The sequence below is a fragment of the Populus trichocarpa genome, chromosome 18 (assembly GCF_000002775.5).
Source record: "Populus trichocarpa isolate Nisqually-1 chromosome 18, P.trichocarpa_v4.1, whole genome shotgun sequence".
NCBI lineage: Eukaryota > Viridiplantae > Streptophyta > Magnoliopsida > Malpighiales > Salicaceae > Populus > Populus trichocarpa.
Window position 1 is genome coordinate 14,201,238 of NC_037302.2, and position 20,907 is coordinate 14,222,144.

General features: G+C 32.4%; 3 protein-coding genes and 1 long non-coding RNA gene across 7 annotated transcripts; 3 read left to right on the plus strand and 1 right to left on the minus strand.

The window, feature by feature from the left end:
- Positions 1–742: 742 nt before the first annotated feature.
- On the minus strand, positions 743–2,457 carry LOC7483581 (uncharacterized). The gene is made up of 5 exons (XR_002979022.2): positions 2,244–2,457; positions 1,894–2,007; positions 1,682–1,781; positions 965–1,258; positions 743–833 (listed from the first exon to the last, which is right to left on the minus strand). It is a non-coding gene; the product is annotated as an uncharacterized LOC7483581 (long non-coding RNA).
- A 2,702-nt stretch (positions 2,458–5,159) lies between these two features.
- LOC127904685 (auxin-responsive protein SAUR24-like) lies at positions 5,160–5,621 on the plus strand. The gene has a single exon (XM_052448877.1). It carries the CDS (start codon positions 5,160–5,162, stop codon positions 5,619–5,621), a length of 462 nt encoding a protein of 153 aa, XP_052304837.1.
- A 5,455-nt stretch (positions 5,622–11,076) lies between these two features.
- On the plus strand, positions 11,077–18,561 carry LOC7490462 (isoamylase 1, chloroplastic). 4 transcript variants are annotated; one of them, XR_002979151.2, is made up of 18 exons: positions 11,077–11,583; positions 11,927–12,109; positions 12,221–12,313; positions 12,544–12,696; positions 13,000–13,091; positions 13,562–13,703; positions 13,783–13,890; positions 14,122–14,207; positions 15,002–15,073; positions 15,175–15,301; positions 15,403–15,489; positions 15,724–15,816; positions 16,366–16,524; positions 16,913–16,996; positions 17,084–17,164; positions 17,250–17,332; positions 17,421–17,549; positions 18,007–18,153. XR_002979151.2 is itself a non-coding variant. In XM_002324623.4 (18 exons), the coding sequence occupies exons 1-18, from the start codon at positions 11,224–11,226 to the stop codon at positions 18,268–18,270; spliced, it is 2,385 nt and encodes a 794-aa protein (XP_002324659.2). In that variant the 5' UTR covers positions 11,080–11,223; the 3' UTR covers positions 18,271–18,561. The 4 variants fall into 4 exon arrangements, 3 of the variants coding, with proteins under 3 accessions (XP_024446513.1, XP_002324659.2, XP_024446514.1); XM_002324623.4 differs by having other exon boundaries at positions 11,080–11,583; positions 17,432–17,549; positions 18,007–18,561; XM_024590746.2 differs by having other exon boundaries at positions 11,447–11,583; positions 11,932–12,109; positions 17,432–17,549; positions 18,007–18,561.
- A 499-nt stretch (positions 18,562–19,060) lies between these two features.
- LOC112325084 (uncharacterized) lies at positions 19,061–20,610 on the plus strand. The gene is made up of 3 exons (XM_024590750.2): positions 19,061–19,412; positions 19,515–19,797; positions 19,914–20,610. The coding sequence occupies exons 1-3, from the start codon at positions 19,266–19,268 to the stop codon at positions 20,318–20,320; spliced, it is 837 nt and encodes a 278-aa protein (XP_024446518.1). The 5' UTR covers positions 19,061–19,265; the 3' UTR covers positions 20,321–20,610.
- The last annotated feature ends 297 nt before the right edge of the window (positions 20,611–20,907 follow it).

The window sequence follows — 20,907 nt, forward strand, 5'->3', positions numbered from 1 at the left end:
AAAAAAGACTTGATAGATTTTTTATAAGTTCGACTGATCAGTCACGAGAGAATCCGAATTTTAAATTGAATCATATCATAATAGATCAATTTTTTTTATTTATTATAAAACCCAAATTAACCAAATCAAACCATAAAGCTATGTAAAGTTTAATAACCAGGGATTTCACTAAGCATGCCTCCTAGAAATAGCAACTTTCAAACATGCAAATTAACAACCATAACATATAACGTTCATATACTGTGATTTATTAAATTCCAAGCTTTATTATGTAACGTTTGACCTAAACGAGTACATGTATATTAGCATTTAATTATTGTTTTTTATAAAATAAAAATGATGTAGTTAAAATAAAATGGATGAGACAAAACAGAAAATAGAAATGAAATTGTATTTGATAATAACAAAGAAGAACACGATGAATATTTCTATATCATGTTTAGTTAATAAGGGATAAAACAAAAGAAAATGAAAAAAAAAATTGTTTTACTTTTGATATATATTATCACACTTACAGTGTCTTAAAATAATATATACAAATCATTGTTTTTGCTTTATTTATAATAAGAATTAATTATTATTTTTAATTAATTTAAAACAGTAATTTTTCCGTTCATCAAAATTAAGTTAAAAAAATTTGTAATTATCATAAGGGAAGATAATTCATTGCTAAAAAAGATGATATATTTAAATTATGATATTTTCTCTCTTCTATCATAATGTTCTGCCGTTTTACAAATCATTGAAGGAACAAAAGTTAATAGAGTAATGCCTCGCATATTCTCTGAGAAATAATGTTCTGCCCTTTTAGCTAGCTTGGGTTCTAACACGCCCTGCAGATAAAGAGCATCACAGCTTAGAAATAAATCAATCTACAAACTGTTAAATCACCTTAGGCATGAGCAAAATGTAGACACAAAATTAAAATAGAGCCACTTAATCTCAGTAGTGAAAAGAATCATACATGAGAAGCACTCTAGCAGCCTCTTAACACTCTATGCCACACGAAGATTATATCCAGGGCTGTTGGTCGAGGGATTCTTCGAGCCTCAGAACGCCAATAATAAGCTCGCGTTCTTTAGTGATCTACGAATCAAAAAGACTCGAGCTCGGTTTTGTCTGAATTTTCGTTGAAGAAGAAGAAGAAGAAGCAGTTCACCACATGCTTCACCATGTTGGTGTCAAATAAAGAAAGAGGCCGAAATGACATTTTTCGCAAGGAAAGTAGCTAGCTATACGCTTCTGCATATTCAGCTTACTGAAGTAAAGACGTTAGTTAGTCAGATTGAAAAATCCACAAAATCTAATATGGAAATAATATGGAATCGACTATTGATGAAATCTTAAGGAGGAATGAGCTCGGATTTTTAATGTATAATACTGCTGTAGGATTCAGGTTAACTACATACAAACGCACCATGTACGTATAAGCATTTATACAACGCACTTGCTGAGGTAAATAAGACTTTGTTCAACTTACAACTCCTATTTGCTAAGATATTGTAAAGGTGGAATGAAGCCATGAAATTAAATGATGCTCGACTTACAACAAGCCCATCAGATAAACAGGACAAATACGTACAGTCAGTATCACAGAAATAAAATGACCTTATGCAATCTGAAAGTTTAGAGGTAGTCTTGCTTGAAAATATAGAATACAGCACATGGATCCGATCATCACCTTGCAGTTCATGCGCGTAAGGCAAGCATGGCTTGAAAGCAACATTGCTGATTGATCCAATATGCCGTTTTTCAGACCCAAATATTCATTTTCAATCAGCCTGCATGTGCAGAATAGTAAGATTCAGAGAGACCTAATTCTTTAAAACTTACTGGTATTGATTTTCAATCACAACGCTACATAAAGATTAAGAACAATATAGTAAACAGAACCTGATGATCAATGCGAGCATCAAGTGGACAAATTCGACAAGGAGAGACCACAACTCTCTCTTCTTCAGGACCTCTCCCAGCCATTGTAGGCTTACTATCCTTTATTTCATTAAGCTGAGAAACAAAAACCAAATGAAAGCTCATCGCAGTGAGAGAAAAGCCAGCATCTTTTAGTCAAGAAATGCCCCACCATAAACTCAAATCAAGAACACAGTAACAAAATGTAAATCCCATAAAAACTTTCTATTGGATCGAGCAGAATTGTCAATAAAAAAACAGAACTTTGGACAAATTTAAGCAAACCCGTCAAAAGATAACACACATTGTGACAAAAAAATCGAGAATTTTACCTCATTCTCACTAGGCCAAGAAGAACCACTCATTGTCTTCAAGTTTTTTTCTGGTTAAGATAATTGCCAATCAGAGGTTACTGGGTTTGGCTTCTTGGCCTCTGACTGGGAGAAATTATTTCTTCTCTTGGACCAAAGTCTGATCGAGAGAGATTGCCTGATCACTTGTGGACAAAACGACAAAGTAACTGATTGTTGCTATTTGAGTGGTCACATCATGTACATGGGTTATTATCTTCCTGTTTTTTGAAGAAAACTAGAGAAGTAAAATTTAAGGATGAAAAAGAATATTATTTTTTTATTGATAAATAAGAAGAAAAGGAATTTAAATTCGTGACAAAAACTTTCTAAGCTACAGCTTTGATTTGACTAAATCTTAATCATTTGTTTAAGAACAAAATTATTTATAGCTAAGTTCAAATACTTACATGTAAAAAATAAATTTTTATTTTTATTTTGATACGATTCTTTTTTTAATCAAAATTTAATATTATTTTTAAATAGAATACTCAGGCTCATTCAATATATTTATGAACTTGTCATCATTCTATATTCAAATTTAAAATAATAATATATAAAGTAAATTTATAAGAACAATCATGGGGTATATTATAAGAATCGCATTTTGTAAGATTGATAGACAACAACATTTGATCTTTTGTCTTCTTTTTTTTTTTTTTTTTTTTGCTTTACATAAAAGCTAACAAGGGCATTATGAGTTTGTTGCCCATGACATGAAATCATTGAAAGGACACTAAAGAAACATATCTATGTTTACATGTTTGGTAAACAGAGAATCCACTCTTCAAACACTAGAAAAGTTGGACATGATAATCTATGTATAAATTAATTTGTATATTTAATTTGGCAAAAAGATATGTGCAAACTTTGTATTATAGAAAAAGTGAGTTCACATTTATCCAAAGTGAGATGTCTCTCTTCAACTTCTATTTTTAAGACATTTTCGGATGATTGTATACAACTACGAGGATGAACTTAATTAAGTCAAGAATACAAGGACTAGATTAATTATTTGAAGAGTGTACAAAATCTCCAATTCCATTGGATTTAATCTTAACCGGTTTCTTTAAGCCTTGGGTGGGCTTCATCCACCAATGGGCCTTTTCTTGACCCATGGGCTTTTTATAATTATGTTTATGATTAATTTATTTTAATATCAAACCACCGAATAAGATAAATAACAAAAAAAAAAAAGCTAAAACTGAAGGTATTTTTATTGAATATACACAATTTATTATTCATTACAATAATATAATTATAATTTTACCTTCCCCAAAAAAATTCAATAGCATTAATGTTAGGGTGTTTTAGTCTTTTCAAACAGTCTATTAGCCATTAAAAAATTGATCAGGATATAAGTATATTTTACCCTAAAAGTTAGAATTTTTAAAACTAGATAAGAAGGATACTTTTGTCTTTATATTTTAAAAATACAGTAACATAACATTTTTTCTTCTCTTAGAACCATTTTTTCAATTTGTTTTTATATAGTAAAATGACCTAATTATCCTACAAGTCAGCTTTTTTAAAACTAGCTAAGAAGGATATTTTTGTCTTTGTATTTTAAAAATACAGTAAAATGACACTTTTATTCTTATAATAAAAAAATCAAAACATGTGTCTAGGGGTTCTTTGGTCTTTTTCACTCTTTTTTTTGTTATTATTGTTTCATAAAGAGCAATTTGATCTTTTTATACAAATTAATTATTAATTAAATGGAAAAACTTGCTGGTGCGCTAGCACATGGACGATGCTTGTGACACCTCCTAATGACAAAAAATGCTCTTTTGTTGTGATATTGAAAGTATTGTCTTTTTTTTTTGTTAGTGCGATGTGTGTTAGAGGTGGTAGGATAGTTTGTCGCCAATGAGGTTTTTTTTCCCTCTCTTCTTTCTTGAAAATCACAAATTGGTCCTCTTTATTTTTAATATTTCAATTTCAATTCTTATTTTTTTTATTTTTTATTTTTGTTCTTGACCTTTTATAAAAATTTTATTTGTTTTTAATTTATCTTTAATCTCAATCTGTCATATGTCTGCCTTATTAGCTTGGATTGACTCATGCTGCTTTTTTTTTATTATTTTTTTTATTAGTTTTATCCTTTCATATGTTAATTGGTTGAAAATTAAACAACATTTTCTTTCACGTTTGGAAAAAGGTTTTTTCCCGAGTTATCATAGTCGCTTTTTTGTTTTTAATTTTTTTATATGTTTATTATTGTTGTATATTTCTTTATAATTTTATTAAAATAAATTAAACATACTTATTTGACGGGTAAGATTATAACTCGAGTTATTAGTTTTTTTTTAAAAAAAATATGTTTTCCAAACTTAAACATTGTTTTTTCACGAGGAAAATAACGCTGATAAGCAAATGGCATACCTCTCTATAGTATTCCACTAAATACCAATATATATACAAGGAATTAAACCTCAAAACTCCTATTTGGAGGATTGAACTAGCAAACTTGGCAGGTAGTATATTTCGGGTTAGATTTTTGGTTGAATTGTACAAATTATGAAACTTGGAATTCATGACCTGATTTGGATCAGATTGTTTTAATTAAATTGGATAAAATATTGACCTTTTCAAATCCAATTAAATTGTTAATGATTCAATTACCAATTTAAATTCGACCAGGAACAAAATACTATCACTTGATGACCTGACAACTCGGGCGCTTTTTCAAGTATCAAGTTTGATAATTACAATTAAACCTTTTTTTCGAAAGAAAAAGAAGGGCAAATTAGTCCCACAAAATAAAGCCAAATTCTCTTCAAATTATACTAATTAGCATCTCTCCAACTCTCCCACTCTCTCTCTCTCTCCAACTTGACACTAATCACTCTCACCTTCTCCATAACACCAACCCTCTCCCCCCCTCTCTCATCGACAATGAAGGTAAACAAGATCTGTCAGATTGTAAGGTTCAAGTTATTCATGCACCGTTGGAAGCTAAGGAGTCTTGGAAACAAGAAAAGCAGCCACCAAGAATCAGGCTCATTGACCAAGAAAACACCACCAGCTGGGTATCTTGCAGTTTATGTCGGGATGCAAGAAAAGAGGTTCCTGATACCTACAAGGTTTCTAAACCTGCCAGTTTTTGTTGGGTTGTTAAAGAAAACAGAAGAGGAGTTTGGGTTTCAATGTAACGGAGGACTTGTCTTGCTCTGTGAAGTCGAGTTTTTTGAAGAGGTTTTAAGGTTGTTAGAGAAAGATGAGACCAGATTTGGTAAGTTTGGTTTGGAGGATTTTTTCAAGATTGTTTCTTGTGAAGTGGGTTTTGATTCTTGCAAGGAAACAACATCAAGTACTAGTCATGTTTTTACTCCATTGTTGGAGAAGGCTAGGGTTTAACTTCAACATTGTGGGTGCTCTTTTTTTCTATTTGGAGTTTTTTTTTTTTTTTTAGTTTTTGGGTACTTGTATATTTTTTTTCTTTTTCTAAAATAGGGAGTTTTTTTGGGCTCAAACCATCCTTGAGCCCATCATTCAATGGAGTTTGATGGGTTTCAATGAGATGTAGTTGAAGCTTTTTCCTTCCTCATTAATGTTTGGGGTTTTTCTGGCTTTTAGGCTAGGCATCAATTTGTTTCGATGATGCCAATGCTGCTGATCTCTTACGATTTTGGGAGCATTAATGTGTTAAGAGTGATGTTCTCCTAATGATGATGATGATAAAATTTTAGATTAATAAACTAAAATTTTCTTGTGATTATTGTTCTGTTTTTTTCCCTTCTCCATTTAATTTGCTGTTGTTTTACCTTATTCCATGTCTATTATTTTTCAAGTTACAGATTCAAAACTTGATTGCTCTAAGCTTGGTGAGTCTTTAACAACTAATCCAATCCAAAATAGACCAATTTGCCAAGATTTTTAGAGAATTTTCTTATGCAATTTCAAGCGCAGTTTCTAGCTTATTCCTGAAGTTGGCTCTAGCCTTGGTTGTTGGCTCTAAAGCTGAATCTCAAAATTGCTGATGAAGATAACAGTCAGAGTCACATGGTAGCAGAGGTTCAGGAGACTCCAATCAGATTTGAGAATCAACTAGTAATTGATTAGAAAACAACAATCTTTCGAAGCTTAAAATAATGGGAAATTGTTTCGTGCTCTAGTCAATCACGGGCTTTGATTCTTCCATGAATATATTAAAGAAGACCAAGCTGCCTTTTCTTACTGGTTTTTTCCCTTCCAGTGCTCATGATAAAAGGTCATGAAAACTATTTTAAAAAATTCTTTCAAATACAGCCCGAACATACCAGTTGAAACCATAGCTATTTTTATTTAAAATTAATATTTTTTAATGTTTTTTAATTATTTTAATTTTAATATTCTGATATTAAAAATAATTTTTTAAAATTAAAAAAAATATTATTTTAATATATTTTTTAATAAAAAACACTTTAAAAAGTAAACACAATCATACTCTCAAATACTCTCTAAACTCGCCTCTGGGAGTCAACCTTGTAATTCATTAACTCAAAGCTTGCTCAAGCTGAGTTTTATTTTAAACTAATTTTAAAATTAATCTTGTAAAACTTGATCAAACTATACTTTTTAAACTAATTTCAAAATTAATCTTGTAAAACTTGATGAAACTATACTAAGACCTGAGCGCATCAATTTTAATAAATTTTTTGAATGATTGTCTGATATTGTTTTAAGATTGATCTAATGAATCCATGATCCAGATTTGAAACCGGGTTGATTAGAACTAGATTGAAATTTGAAAACTATGGTCAGTGGAACTTGATTAAACTGGTTAATCTTAATAATAATGTAATGAATAAGATTATGAATTCTGAAAAATATACAGTGGGCCCCCAACATGAGAAAATGTGGTCGTGAGTCATGAGATGCCCACTGTTTCTGGCTGTGATAGTTTTCTGATGCAAGAGAATCTTGTTTAAAGTGCCAGGTACAATTGTACAAACCTTACACTTGTCTGTCCTTTCTTGTCGTGCTTTGAATTATTATTATTTTTTAATCATGAACAAATAAATATATGCATGTTGCTTTTTATTATTTTCCCTTTCTGTGCTGTTTGTTTCTCACGTTGGACCTACATTTTATTTTAAATGTCTACTTTATTTGGTCGTCTAAAATTGCTGACACATTCGTACACTAATTGCATGCTTCTCGCCGTGTTCATTCTGGTCAAATGGCGTTAAAATTGCTTATTATATTCTCAGTAATGCCGTACATGTTATTTTTTTTATTTTTAAAGATGTTTTGTAATTAAAAAAATATATATAAATAATCTTTTTATATGAGGACATTAAAACTATTAAAAATTTAATATTTTTAAGATTAAAAAACAGATGAAACCACCAAAATCAAACACTTCTCTTAAAAAAAAAATGTTGTTTTTTAATCAAGCAAAGCAAATATTATATATAGCCATTGTTATCAAGGACGACGAAGGTGGTTCGAGGTTTCGGCAAAGATAATGAAATAATTCATTTTCTGGGCTACGTTCAAATTCAAAACAAATATTATAAAAAATTATAAATTATAAAAATTATTTGTTATGAATACATCAATTTAGTTTTCAATAGTTTGTCCAAATCAAACAAGAATCCAGTCCAATGCATCGAAGTCGCCTAAAGAATACATTCTAACCATCAAACATTAAAGTCAAATTGAAAATAATTTACTAGTAATTTTTTTATATTAATATCTATTAGCTTTCTTGAAATTCATATAAGCACCGGAAATTATAAACTAAATTTTTTTTTAGGAGTCTCAAGAATTATGTTAAACAAATTTAAAATTGTTTAGGTTTATCTGAAGATTATCAAAAGACCAAATTTTCTTTTCCACTTTTAATATTTGCTTCAAGGTTACGTTGTTACAAATCACAAATCATTCAATTATCTGTCCTCTAATGAAAATCTACATGAATTATCAATAAAAAAATATCTTAAACACTTTTTAAAGAAATAGATTGTTATACCTTAGAGTGCTAACTCTTTTTTTTTTGTATTTTAGATGTACTGTACTCATCGTTTTCACATCACATAAAATAAGAGACATGAAATTCTATTTACATGGAAATCTAAAAACCCTATAAATATCAAAATATTAATTCGCCTCTTAAATAATATCACATTTATTATTTTAGGTTATTTTTAGAAATTTATTCAATCAAGTCCCTCCTTGATTTTTCTAAATCTAAAATTTTAATTCAATGTGTAAATTACACTATAGTTTTTAATTTCTAAAAGTTATTTACAATCAAGTCACACTTGATTAAACATCCCATTTTAATTTATGACTAATGGTTATTATGTATGTTACCCATTAGGTCTCCTAATAAGTTTTCTCACGTAGATATCACAATCTTAAATAAAATAGGATTAAATAAATTAATTTATTATCAATTCAACAATTGATTGATTTATATTTAAGATCAAGTATAATATCTAGTAAGATGTTATTATCCCTAAAATATTAGGAAAGTAATTAGTAACTTGATTTAACCTTTTAGTGATCAACTTCTCAATGTAATTATTATTTATTCCTCAACAATGTTCCGATTTAGACATTATAGCATGGACCATGGAGTGTATCTGCTCTGTCAAATCATGTTTGTTATCAACAAAATATTCATTGATTCTTTGATCCACCTTACATAATAAATTACAGTAAATACTATTTGATGAGAACATATGAAATATTTTTTCTAATTCACCAAGGGTAATAAATCATTTATTGATTATTTAAATACCTTTATATAGTTCATATTATACTTAATATTTGCTTATTTGTTACCCTTAATTAAGGCAACATGTAGCAGGATCAAAAGATTCAAAACACTATATTTTTTATTATAGATTTTTTAAAATTCAATTTCATTTAATAAAAACAAATTTAAAAATTGATACCAAGTCAAAATAAAATAGAATAAAACACTATAAATAACTAAAATTGTATCGTTTATGCGTTAAATATCATTAGTTTTTTGCTAACTTCACGAACTCATTCAACATTCCATGGCCAAAATAATGGTCAGAATTTTATGAAATAAAATAAACAAAATAGAAATAATGCCTGTTGTCGGTATTTGGCAATGGAAATTGACTAGAAGAGCGATATCAAAACAGCCTAGAAGAGAACGACGGGGTTGAAAATTGTTTTCTATCTATTTCAATAAAAAGTAATAGACAAATAATCTTAGAAAATAACATGTACTAATCGCAAATTATATTAAACATTGACATGAACCTCCATTGTCAACTTCAGGTCAAGGAGGATACAAAATAGCAAAATCAAGTTATTTTCATCAAAAGTGGCGAATTTGGTTTATTAGAAATAACATCAATGAGATTTTTAATGTTTTGGCTGAATTTAATTGATTTAAATTATAAGAAAGATAAAAAGAAAGGAACTTTGGCTTTAATGTTATTGGTAAAATTTTATTAGAAAATTAAAAAACGAGTTCATTTATTAGAAATAAAAATAAATTTTTTATTTGATATTTTTTATTTGTGATGATTTAATTGTAGATATTGATTTTATTTCATTCAAAATAAAATTTATCACACAAACGTTATATTGCTAACTAAAAAAAACCATTATATTAGATTTATAATAAAAAATAAATTTATGATACAAACTAAATATAAATATAAAAATAAAAAATGTAATTTTAATCTTTTATATTGTTAAAAAGTGCTTGTATATAAGAGAAAAAAACTACTGTTTATGTTTTTTCTTTATTTGAAAGAACAATTGAAAGACTTATATTGAAAAACTATGAATAGCTTACAAAATATGATTTTTTTCTTTTAAATTTGGAAAACTAAAAATTAATTTTCCAGTTTTGTGAATGTGAACCCAACAAAATACTACAAGTTTTGTTTTCTAAACTTTGCCTTAAACAAAATAGATTAGGCTTGATTGACACGGCCTAATGGCCAATATTTAAATGTCAACCCAACAAAATATGGCCCATAAGACTATAAGAGTTAGAATTAATTCCAACCCATACTCATTTAATTCACTTGTTCAACAAATTTATCCCAATTCCCAGGCATATTAAAGGTTTTATATATATATATAATAATAATAATAATAATAACAGGCATATTAAATTATTAAATCAGCATTCAAAACTGGAATTGTTCACCACCAAAATGAAAAACATTTCCTCACTTAACAAAAAGTTGGATTGAGATTAGTTTAATAATTAAATAATAAAGAGAAGATTTAAAATCTCAAGCTCGAGTTATATATCTATATCAGATTAACTTTAAGAAAGAAAAAAAATTCTAAATTTTGATTTTAAACAAGACAGATTTTATAAATACGTATGAATATAAAAGATATAATATTTTTTTATTAAATATGATATTCTAAGTGTGTGTTTAAGTATTTTTTTAAAATATATTTTATTTGAGAATATATCAAAATATATTTTTTTTCAACATCAACATATTAAAATTATTAAAAAAAAGTAAATTATTATTTTTTAAACAATATACTCTTAAAAAAAATATTTAAAAATAAAAAATATCCCGTTCTAACTTAATCATTTTAAAAGCCTATTTGGTAAACTATTTTTTAAAATATTTTTTATTTTAAAATATTTTAAAATAATAATTTTTTATTTTTTAAAATTTATTTTTGATATAAATACATCAAAATAATTTAAAATAAAAAAAATGATTTTTTTTTAAACACAAAAATCAAGGTTTAGATACTGAAATTTGAATTTTTTTTAAAACTATTAAGTAATAATATTAAGGCACCAAAATCAAGTTAATCAATTTTCAGAAAGTAACTGAAGATTCCTTAAAAAGTGACCAAATCTAGAAAACACGAGGAACGCCACTTGTTTGAGATCAGATACCACGTTATCTGTCCACTTCAAACCAAAATGTACGGATGATTGTCTCTCAGCACAATCAACCAGCAGTAGCAGTAGCAGCAGCAACTCTCTCTCTGGCTGCAAATTATGAACTTACTTCACTCTACTTCACACTCAGTACATGTCCTCAAATTCATTTCCCAGTTCCGAAGTACCCCAAAATTCTGTCTTTTGAAAAGAAATGTCACTTCCAATTTAGAAAACTTTGGCAGTAACCTTTTTAGTAATTCAACGGCATCGATTTCCATTAAAGCAGCAAGAGATGGGGTGGATACAGCTGTGGTGGTGGAGGAGGAGGGGCCTAAATTGAGAAAGTTTCAGGTTTTTGAAGGCCATCCTTCACCATTTGGTGCCACAGTTCGTGATGGTGGTGTCAATTTCGCTATATTTTCTGCCAATGCAGTTTCTGCTACTCTTTGCTTGATTTCTCTCTCTGATTTGCCTGAGGTTGGTTGATATTCAAAACCCTTTCTTGGCTGTTGATAGTTGCTTAGTTGTTTGTCTAAAGTTCATATTTTTAATGGTGATGGAAACCAATTTTGATTCTTGATTATAGGTTTATAATTGCTTTAAAAGTTCACAGTTTTGTGGAGTTGGAGACTACCCTTTTGATTCTTGATTTGAAGTTCACATTCTTAATGAGTTTTGGCAGTGAATAAATAGTAGAGGCTAGTTTAACATGGCTATAGCAGTGGTGTCTTTTTGGGTAGTTGTTTTCATGGTTCAATGCTTAATATTGTGCCCTTTTGAGGGTATCGCGAATGATTATTGTTGCCATTTGTTGATGCAGAATAGAGTGACTGAGCAGTTTTTTCTTGATCCTTTGACCAACAAGACTGGGGATGTTTGGCATGTGCATTTGAAAGGAGATTTTAAAGATATGCTCTATGGGTACAAGTTTGATGGCAGCTTTTCTCCTGAAGAAGGACATTACTATGATCCCTCTCAGATTGTATTGGACCCGTATGCAAAAGTTAGTTTCTTCCTTTACCTTTTATTCATTTGGTATTGTTCATAACGTTTTGCTTTTAGTTTAGTTATAAGCAAATAACTATGAACTCTGATAAATTATTCATTTGTCTAGGCAGTCATTAGCAGAGGGGATTTTGGTGTTTTAGGGTCTGATGATAATTGCTGGCCTCAAATGGCCTGCATGATACCAACTGCAGATGATAAGGTATTTGAGGCTTAATTCTCTTCCTTTATGTGTATAATTGGGATGCCTTATTTATCCAAAGGGGACTATCTTATTAGCGAGGAATTGTATTATTATAGACTCTCTTGAAGGCAGAAAATCTGCCAAATTTGAAAATGACTTCCACTTGTATTTTGGTATCTGTTTCATACCACTTGTTTTGACTGTTGCTCTGAGTTTAGTATATGTATTTGGCCGTTTTATGTTTTCAGTTTGATTGGGAGGGAGATTCACTGTTGAAGTATCCACAGAGAGATCTAATACTATATGAAATGCATGTTCGTGGGTTTACACAGCATGAATCAAGTAGGACTGAATTCCCTGGTACATACCTTGGTGTAGTGGAGAAGCTTGGTCATTTGAAGGTATGTTCGGAGCACTTCTGTTATTATCTTTTGAGCATTTCTCGGTATTTGTTATAAGAAAAAACTTCATTCATAATTGCATATAATCCTCATTTTGGTTGTTTTTGATTATAACAAAGTAATGGACTTGGAAATTCTTCATGTATTGCATTTTGAATCATCCCTTTTGTACGATCCTCCAGATATATTAAATTTCTAATGCGTTGCTGAAGCTGTTTTTGTTTTATTGAAGCCACTGGAGATTGTGCGATCATGAATAATCTTTAGCTGCATGCTCTTATTAACCATTTACTGATTTTTCAGGAACTTGGTGTCAACTGCATAGAGTTAATGCCATGCCATGAATTCAATGAGCTTGAGTATTACGATTACAATTCTGTCTTCGGTGATTATAAGTACGATAATTTCCCTCTTGCCAGTAACTTTCATTGCTGTATTATCCAAGATTATTTGGTCATGAGTATTTTCTAGAAGATCTATGTTGTCTTTTATAGAATTGAACAAGCTCCTAAATGGTCCTGGTATGGAAAATTTCATATTTGGAGTTCATAAAGATCTCTGAAAAGATTCTTCTTTGCCTGTCGCATCTGAAAGCTTACTGGTCAAAGATTTTTTAGTTTATTAAAAATGATAAATCATGGTGACATTACAGATGTCTACCTTATTCTCCCTTTTTGTAATTTTTCCGTGTCTCTCATAACTGTTTCTTTCGCCCATCCAAAAATAAAATGATGATATTGATGATTCCTATTTGGTAAATGATGAAATATGATGATGCTTTCAACTTCATGAACTTTAGAATTTTAGAAACAACGTAATGGTGCATTACATTTCTTATGATGCTTATGCATTAGTTCCTCTCCAGGGTTAATTTTTGGGGGTATTCTACTGTCAATTACTTTTCTCCTATGACAAGATACTCATCTGCTGGCACACTTAACTGTGGCCATGATGCAATTAATGAATTCAAGCTTCTAGTTAGAGAAGCACATAAACGAGGAATTGAGGTGACAACTTGCTGCACTATGATATAGCATGTCTTTGGTGAGCTTTTCTGAACATTAGTTTCTGATTTTACTCGAGCAGGTGTTCATGGATGTTGTTTTCAATCACACAGCAGAAGGAAATGAGAGAGGTCCCATTCTATCTTTCAAAGGAGTTGATAATAGTGTCTATTACATGCTTGCTCCTAAGGTATAGTTCTTGATGTTAAAGCAATTCAATTCTTGTCTTAGATAAAATTTTGAAATATGTTAGAATAAGATACTGACATGTAGCTGCTATATGTTAATTTCCTCTTGTGGAAGAAAAACATGCTTCTGATATCCCAAGATTGTCTGTATTTCAATTTGTTCAGATTTATGGTGCGATATTCTAATACTCATGTGATTGTTGTGAGCTAAGTTTTACTTTATGCTATTACAGGGAGAGTTCTATAATTATTCAGGTTGTGGGAACACATTCAATTGCAACCATCCTGTCGTGCGTCAATTTATTTTGGACTGCTTAAGGTAGATGCACATGAGTTGTCTATTCTGAAAAAGCAAATTTATACAGGTTGTGAGAACACATTCAATTGCAAGCATTCTGTTGCATGTCAATTTATGGCTGATGTGAAAAAGCAAAATGGACAAACTAGGAAGAGTGATATTTATTGGCATTGTTATGTTTCTTGATTGCAACTCATCCCTTGAATTTTGTTTCGGACATAAGAAAAAACCTTGGCTTAAACTATGAGTTAATTAGATCACATGTTATTGTTTATTGCAGCTTTATGCCTAGGCTCCTTGAAAATGTTGTGTTTTAGTGCACCTTCAGCTTTTTAAACACCCATCACTAGGATAAGAATAAGGATTTCATTGCACGTGAGGTTTTTGTGGCGAGGCATTCTAGACTTCTCTGTTTGCTCTTATTCAAGGGTGTTCGAGGTTCAATTCGCTGTTAAATAAATTCAGATGCCTGAAGGTCTATGAGACCATTGAAATAGCCTCAGGGGCTAGATTGAAGGAGTTTCCTAAAATCCAAAGTTTTTTTTACTTTTTTCAGTTGATAATGCTTTTCACCAAATGGCTTATATCGAGAGCCCTTTTTTTTCATCCCTCCTGTGTCTGTGGGTGAAAGGATTGTATGCCAGCTCTTAATGACATGTATGCTTTATCATTATTCATCATGTCATTCTTGATTGGTTGCCTTTTTATTTTTTATTTGATTGCACTGTGGGTTTCTCTCACATTTGTTATTCTTTAAATGCATTTCCTCCTCAACTGTGGCGTGAGCAGTTCTCTAATTCATTTCTGTCTTTCAGATATTGGGTGATTGAGATGCATGTAGATGGCTTCCGCTTTGACCTTGCTTCTATCATGACTCGAAGTAGTAGGTTGTAGCCAATTTGTCACCCAGATCATATTCTTGTTCATTTGTGTTGAAGACCGGATGTTTCAGTTTTTATGCTGATGAACCTTTTCTTTTCTTGACCAGTCTCTGGGATGCAGTTAATGTTTTTGGGAGTCCAATAGAAGGCGACTTGGTGACAACTGGTACTCCTCTTGGCAGCCCACCATTGATTGAAATGATGAGTAATGATCCCATACTCCGTGATGTTAAGGTACTTTTCTTTGATTTCTTTCTCCATGCTCCCCTGGAAGTGTTCTCTGATCAGTGAAGCTCACTGCATCGGTTTAAATTCTCTTATAATGTCTTGAGTAGCTTATAGCTGAAGCATGGGATGCCGGAGGATTGTATCAAGTTGGCATGTTTCCTCATTGGCATATTTGGTCAGAATGGAATGGAAAGGTTAGTGTGAATTTTACATTGCCAATTCTATCATTCCAACTGGTGACTCAGTGTTCTCAATGCGATGCTGCATGAATACCCAAATGCACCAGCAGTCTATGATACCCCTTCTGTCCTTTTCACCTTGTTATTAAGAGAAAAAAAAGAAGAAAAGGTTTAGCAACTATTGCATTTTCATTTCTATTCCTATGGGGTTTCTGCCTGTTTTGATTTAAATCTACTTTTTTTTTCTAGTATCGAGACATTGTGCGGCAGTTCATTAAGGGTACAGATGGTTTTTCTGGGGCTTTTGCTGAATGCCTTTGTGGGAGCCCAGGTTTATACCAGGTGTGTCTTTAGTCTCTCTTTGCCCTGGTCTCATGTCTGTCAACATTTTATTGGATAGTTTTAATATTGTATGCTATTTTGAGCCTTTTCCTTTATTCATTTGTGCAATTTCTTTTTTGCTTTTGTACTCGAATGGCAAACTTGTACAGCACTATTTATAGAATGAGAAATGATTTATATGATAAAATTGGGTAGACAAATATGATTATATGACATGAAAAGAGACAAGGACTGAATGTAATTAACTACTACTTCTTGACCTCTTATTTCAAATGTCTTCTTCATGTAACCAATTTCATGAAGTGTACCAGCACTCATATATTCTTGGTCTAGTTACCGGAACCATTCAATGCACTCACCATACTTGGCTGATATATAATGATATATGTGCTGGAATGTCCAATGGGAAATCTACTAAATATGGACTAGCCTGACATTGACATTTGATGCAACATAAGATAGATTCTAATGCCTGGAGCATGCTCTGCTCTATGATCCATTTAAGCATGCTACTGTAATTTGTGCTTTCTAAATGAATCAATGGATCAGGAAGGAGGAAGGAAACCATGGAACAGCATTAACTTTGTATGTGCGCACGATGGTTTTACTTTGGCTGATTTAGTGACATATAACGAGAAGCATAACTTGGCAAATGGAGAAGACAACAATGATGGAGAAAATCACAACAATAGCTGGAATTGTGGACAGGTATTTACTCTGAGAAAAGTACACTATGCTTTTTATCTAGAGTCCTTTATGCTTGTTCTTGGGTTTTGTCTGAGCCATGTCTCATATAATTTATGTGGAATTCACCAGTATATGAGGTTTAGGGCATGCAGAGACCACTATAATTTGTTTAACTCGCATACATGTTAATTCTCATTGAATTAAGCATTCATTTCTTGCTGTATTAACTATTATGTGAGCAACATGACAAAATGATTAAATTTTGCAAGACAACTGGTTGTGTTACTTAAACTCTTGTTCTCAGGTTTTGTGATAGCAATCATTGTTTTCCCAAGTAGTAGCATTAGATTATTGAAGCATGTCATGGTTTATGTGGATTCAATTTTTGTTCTTCAAAATGATTTCATAGGAGGGTGAATTAGCCAGCATTTCAGTGAAGAAATTGCGAAAACGGCAAATGCGAAATTTCTTTCTGTGTCTTATGGTTTCTCAAGTAAGGGTCAAATTCTACTCTTGTTCTTGCATCTACAAATCTTTTAGCTTGGTGGTTTCACAACTGAGACTTCTTTTATCTGACCAGGGTGTTCCAATGATACACATGGGTGATGAATATGGTCACACAAAAGGGGGCAACAACAATACATATTGCCATGACAACTATGTAACTTTCCACACCCAGACACTGATCAGATCCTCTTTTGAATCCTACCATTGATTATGTTCACTATTTGTCTGCTACAATGCAGATCAACTATTTCTGGTGGGATAAGAAGGAAGAATCCTCATCAGACTTCTTTAGATTTTGCCGCCTCATGACCAAGTTCCGCCAGTGAGTATATGCTTGATGTGAACTCTTCTTATGCAGTTTGCCATTCTGCTCTCCCGTTTGTCTCCCAAGTTCCATCTTATATGAGTAGTCAACTTGCAGTGAATGTGAGTCCCTTGGCTTGAATGACTTCCCAACAGCAGAGAGGCTGCAATGGCATGGTCATGCTCCTGGAACACCAGATTGGTCAGAAACAAGCCGTTTTGTGGCCTTTACACTGGTATGCTTTCTCACCGCAACTAGCATGTCATTTCTCGTGAGACATGCTGGAGATGTGATTGAGCAAGAAAAAAGAAAATATTAATAGTGGCTGATAGCAACAAACAGGTGCTTGATGGCCTTAAGTTGAACTTATTAGACCCCAAAGGCGAGGCTTGTGAAAATAAACACAACCAATGACATGGGAGGAAGATGAAACAAGGAATGATTACTGAAATGATTCCTACTCTTCCAAGGTTTCCATATAAATCATAGGTTGTACCAGCTGTGACTTTTACCCCCAGAATGAGCGGATTATGAATACTGTTTCTGTGTTTGATCACAACCTTCTTTGTATTACACTCTCATGCCTTTTTACTCCCTCAAACCAGTTTATGCGTCAATGTTCCTCATCTTATCTTCAATTATGGGTGCCTTGCTCTTGATTAATTACCACTTCTTGTTATGGTTTGAGCCAGATTGACTCGGTGAAGCGCGAGATCTACATCGCCTTCAATGCTAGCCATTTGTCAGTTACCATCACACTCCCAGAACGGCCAGCATACAGATGGGAGCCCCTGGTAGACACTGGCAAGCCTGCACCATTCGATTTCCTTTCTGGTGACTTACCTGAAAGGGACACAGCAATGAAACAGTATTCTCACTTCCTGGAGGCCAATCTGTATCCTATGCTCAGTTATTCTTCTATCATCCTCGTACTCTTGCCCGTAGACAATGCTTAGCTCTCCAAACCCAGAACCAGCCACTTTGTATGTAACTTGTATTGTATGAAAGTTCAAAGAAGCCATGAAAGAAATGAAAAGAAGTTTAGTTGTATGTCAGATATAGTTTGGGGCAATGAATGTTTCCCCTAGAAGCTGTATGTTTGCTTAGAGATGGTTTAGAAGTTGGCATATGAAAGTTTTGAAGAATTTTCATCGCAACAAGCTTGTGATTTGTTCACAGCAGATAATGTTTATACAAAGCTGACAAGAATCTTTTTGAAGGCAACCAAGCCTGGATTTGTTTGATCATTTCAACTTCCATATGCTTGAATTTCCTTGTTATTGGTTGATTTTTTTTTTCGATTAACGTCGGTGTCCGGGTCAGTTTGTGCGTATCTCGATTAATTTCACGGGCCCTGAAATTAACGATTATGTAAGTTTTCAGTGATTATTATATTAGCAATTATAGGGCTCGAACTTGAGAACATAGAAGAAGCAAACCTCTTGGTTTGAATTTATTTTTAATATTGCTGATAGTTGTTGCTATTTTTTCAAATGCATACAGATTAGGTTTTAAATTAAATGAAAAATATATTGATCCGAAAACCTGATATATCCTATAAAATCTGTTCTAAATTCAAAGTCAATATTGACTTTTTTTTTTAATAAAACAATATTGTTTAATAATATTATTATTTTTTTTAAAAAAATAAATTAACCGAGCTAAATCTTCCATATATAAAACCGGGCTTTGCTTCGGGTATCGGTTTTAAAGCCATGTACGATAAAAGACAACAGCCGACTAAGAAGGGCGAAACCGTAAATAACAACAAAAAAAGGTGCTTTCTTTTCTTCTCAGTTCTCTCTGGACATCTCCAGAGACCCCAGGAAATATCTCCATAAACACTGTTTCTCCTCTCTTATAGCATAATAATAATAAAAAAAAAACAAAGCAAGAAAACATCAAACGCTTTGCGTACAAAGCACAAAATCAATCTAAAGACTCACAAACAATGGATGGAGTTGCTCCATACTTGTCGTCGTCGTCATCTTCTTCTTCGTTGAGGATATTGAAGAGAAAAGAAGTGGATGAAGTCAGTGATGATTTCTCCGATTTCTCCCTTTCCGCTCCTGCTCGCAAGACTCGCCGTCTCGTTCTGGTACTATTCCACTCCCTTTCTATCTCTTTGTTTAAAAAAAAAACTCGAGATTTCTTGAGAAAATATTCATCAATTTTGTGGTTTGTGTCGGTTTTGTGTTAGGATGCTGAGCTGCCGACGATTATAGAGGAAGAAGAGGGATCAATGATGCCGGGTGAGTTCGGTGAAGAAGAAGGGGACTGTGGTTTGATTAGCAATGAGCAGAGGAAGAACCAGGGAGTGCAGATAGAGGAATTGGTCATGCCAGAATCATCATCAGCAACTTCTGATAACGAAGAGAGGGCTATTGTTTTATTCAAGCCTGTTAATAACCTTCACTTGCTGCATCGTTCTCCTAATAATTTCTCTGTTTCTCTTGATTCCAACATCATTTCTGGCTTCAGAAGTAAGTGATTGAGCTAATTTCTTTGATGGGTTTTTGTGATTTTTGTCTAGGAGTGGAATTTGAGGGTTTAAAAATGATGGGTTGTGGCTAAAACTGGATAATTTCTGTTTATGCAGATCAATTTCTATGGTCAAGCCAATCTGGTGGAGTAAGATCTGTTGAAGAAGAGGAGGAGGAGGCAGGGGCAAGAAGGGATAATAGCATGGCTGTTGTGCCTTGGGTTCCTTCTCAAACTCAGCCTGCTTTTTTGCAAGAAATAATGTATAGTAATGCTAGTGTGGCACAAACTGAGCTGATGGATTCTGAAGAAATGGGAGAAGCAGCAATGGATATTGAAGAAGACAATAATGATCAAAATTATAGTGGAAGTGTAGGGCTAGGACAAGCACAAGGGAACCAGGCATTTGGATTTGGTGGAATAAGAGCAGGGAGTGATGGCCTCCCTCAGTGGCAGCAACAGCATTGCTTGGTGCCGCAGATTCCTCAAAATCCCAACCCAACTCCTGTTACTTGGCTCCCGTAAACTGGGCTTGTTGGTTTTAGCACTGGCCTCCATTTTTTTTAAGTTTTGTTCTCTGGAGTGCAATGAAAGCAGTGTTAGATTGGGGAATGAAGAATGTATATGATGGGGGCGTGAGGAGACTATTAGAAAGTGTTCCTCTTGTTTTCTTTGCTTTTTTGGGGACCCACTTTGTTTTGGTTCTTGGGGAACTGACAGTTATGATGAGGTTGTGAGGGTTTCTTTTCTGGATGACAAGCTTATTGTAGAAAGGAAGTTGAGATGAAATAGTAAAATGTTAATGGTCTGGAGTTTCTTGTGTTCTTCTAGGTTTATGTTTCGAGTTGGATTGGTGTTGATCATAGCTTGTTCAGTTTGCTCAATACTGATAAAAAGCTAAAAAAGCCGTAGTGCATCCAGCCATTCACTCTTGAAGCAAATCCAATTGCCGTAAGCAACTCCTTCCCTTTTTGTTGGTTAGTGAACCAGAAAAGCTCAAACTTTAAAATAAACTTGGAACATCATTTCAAACCTCCATTCGGTGCATCAAGATATGCAGCAGAGATGAGAAAGAATGAGAGTTTGATTGGTTTTCTGCCCTGAGAAAGTTT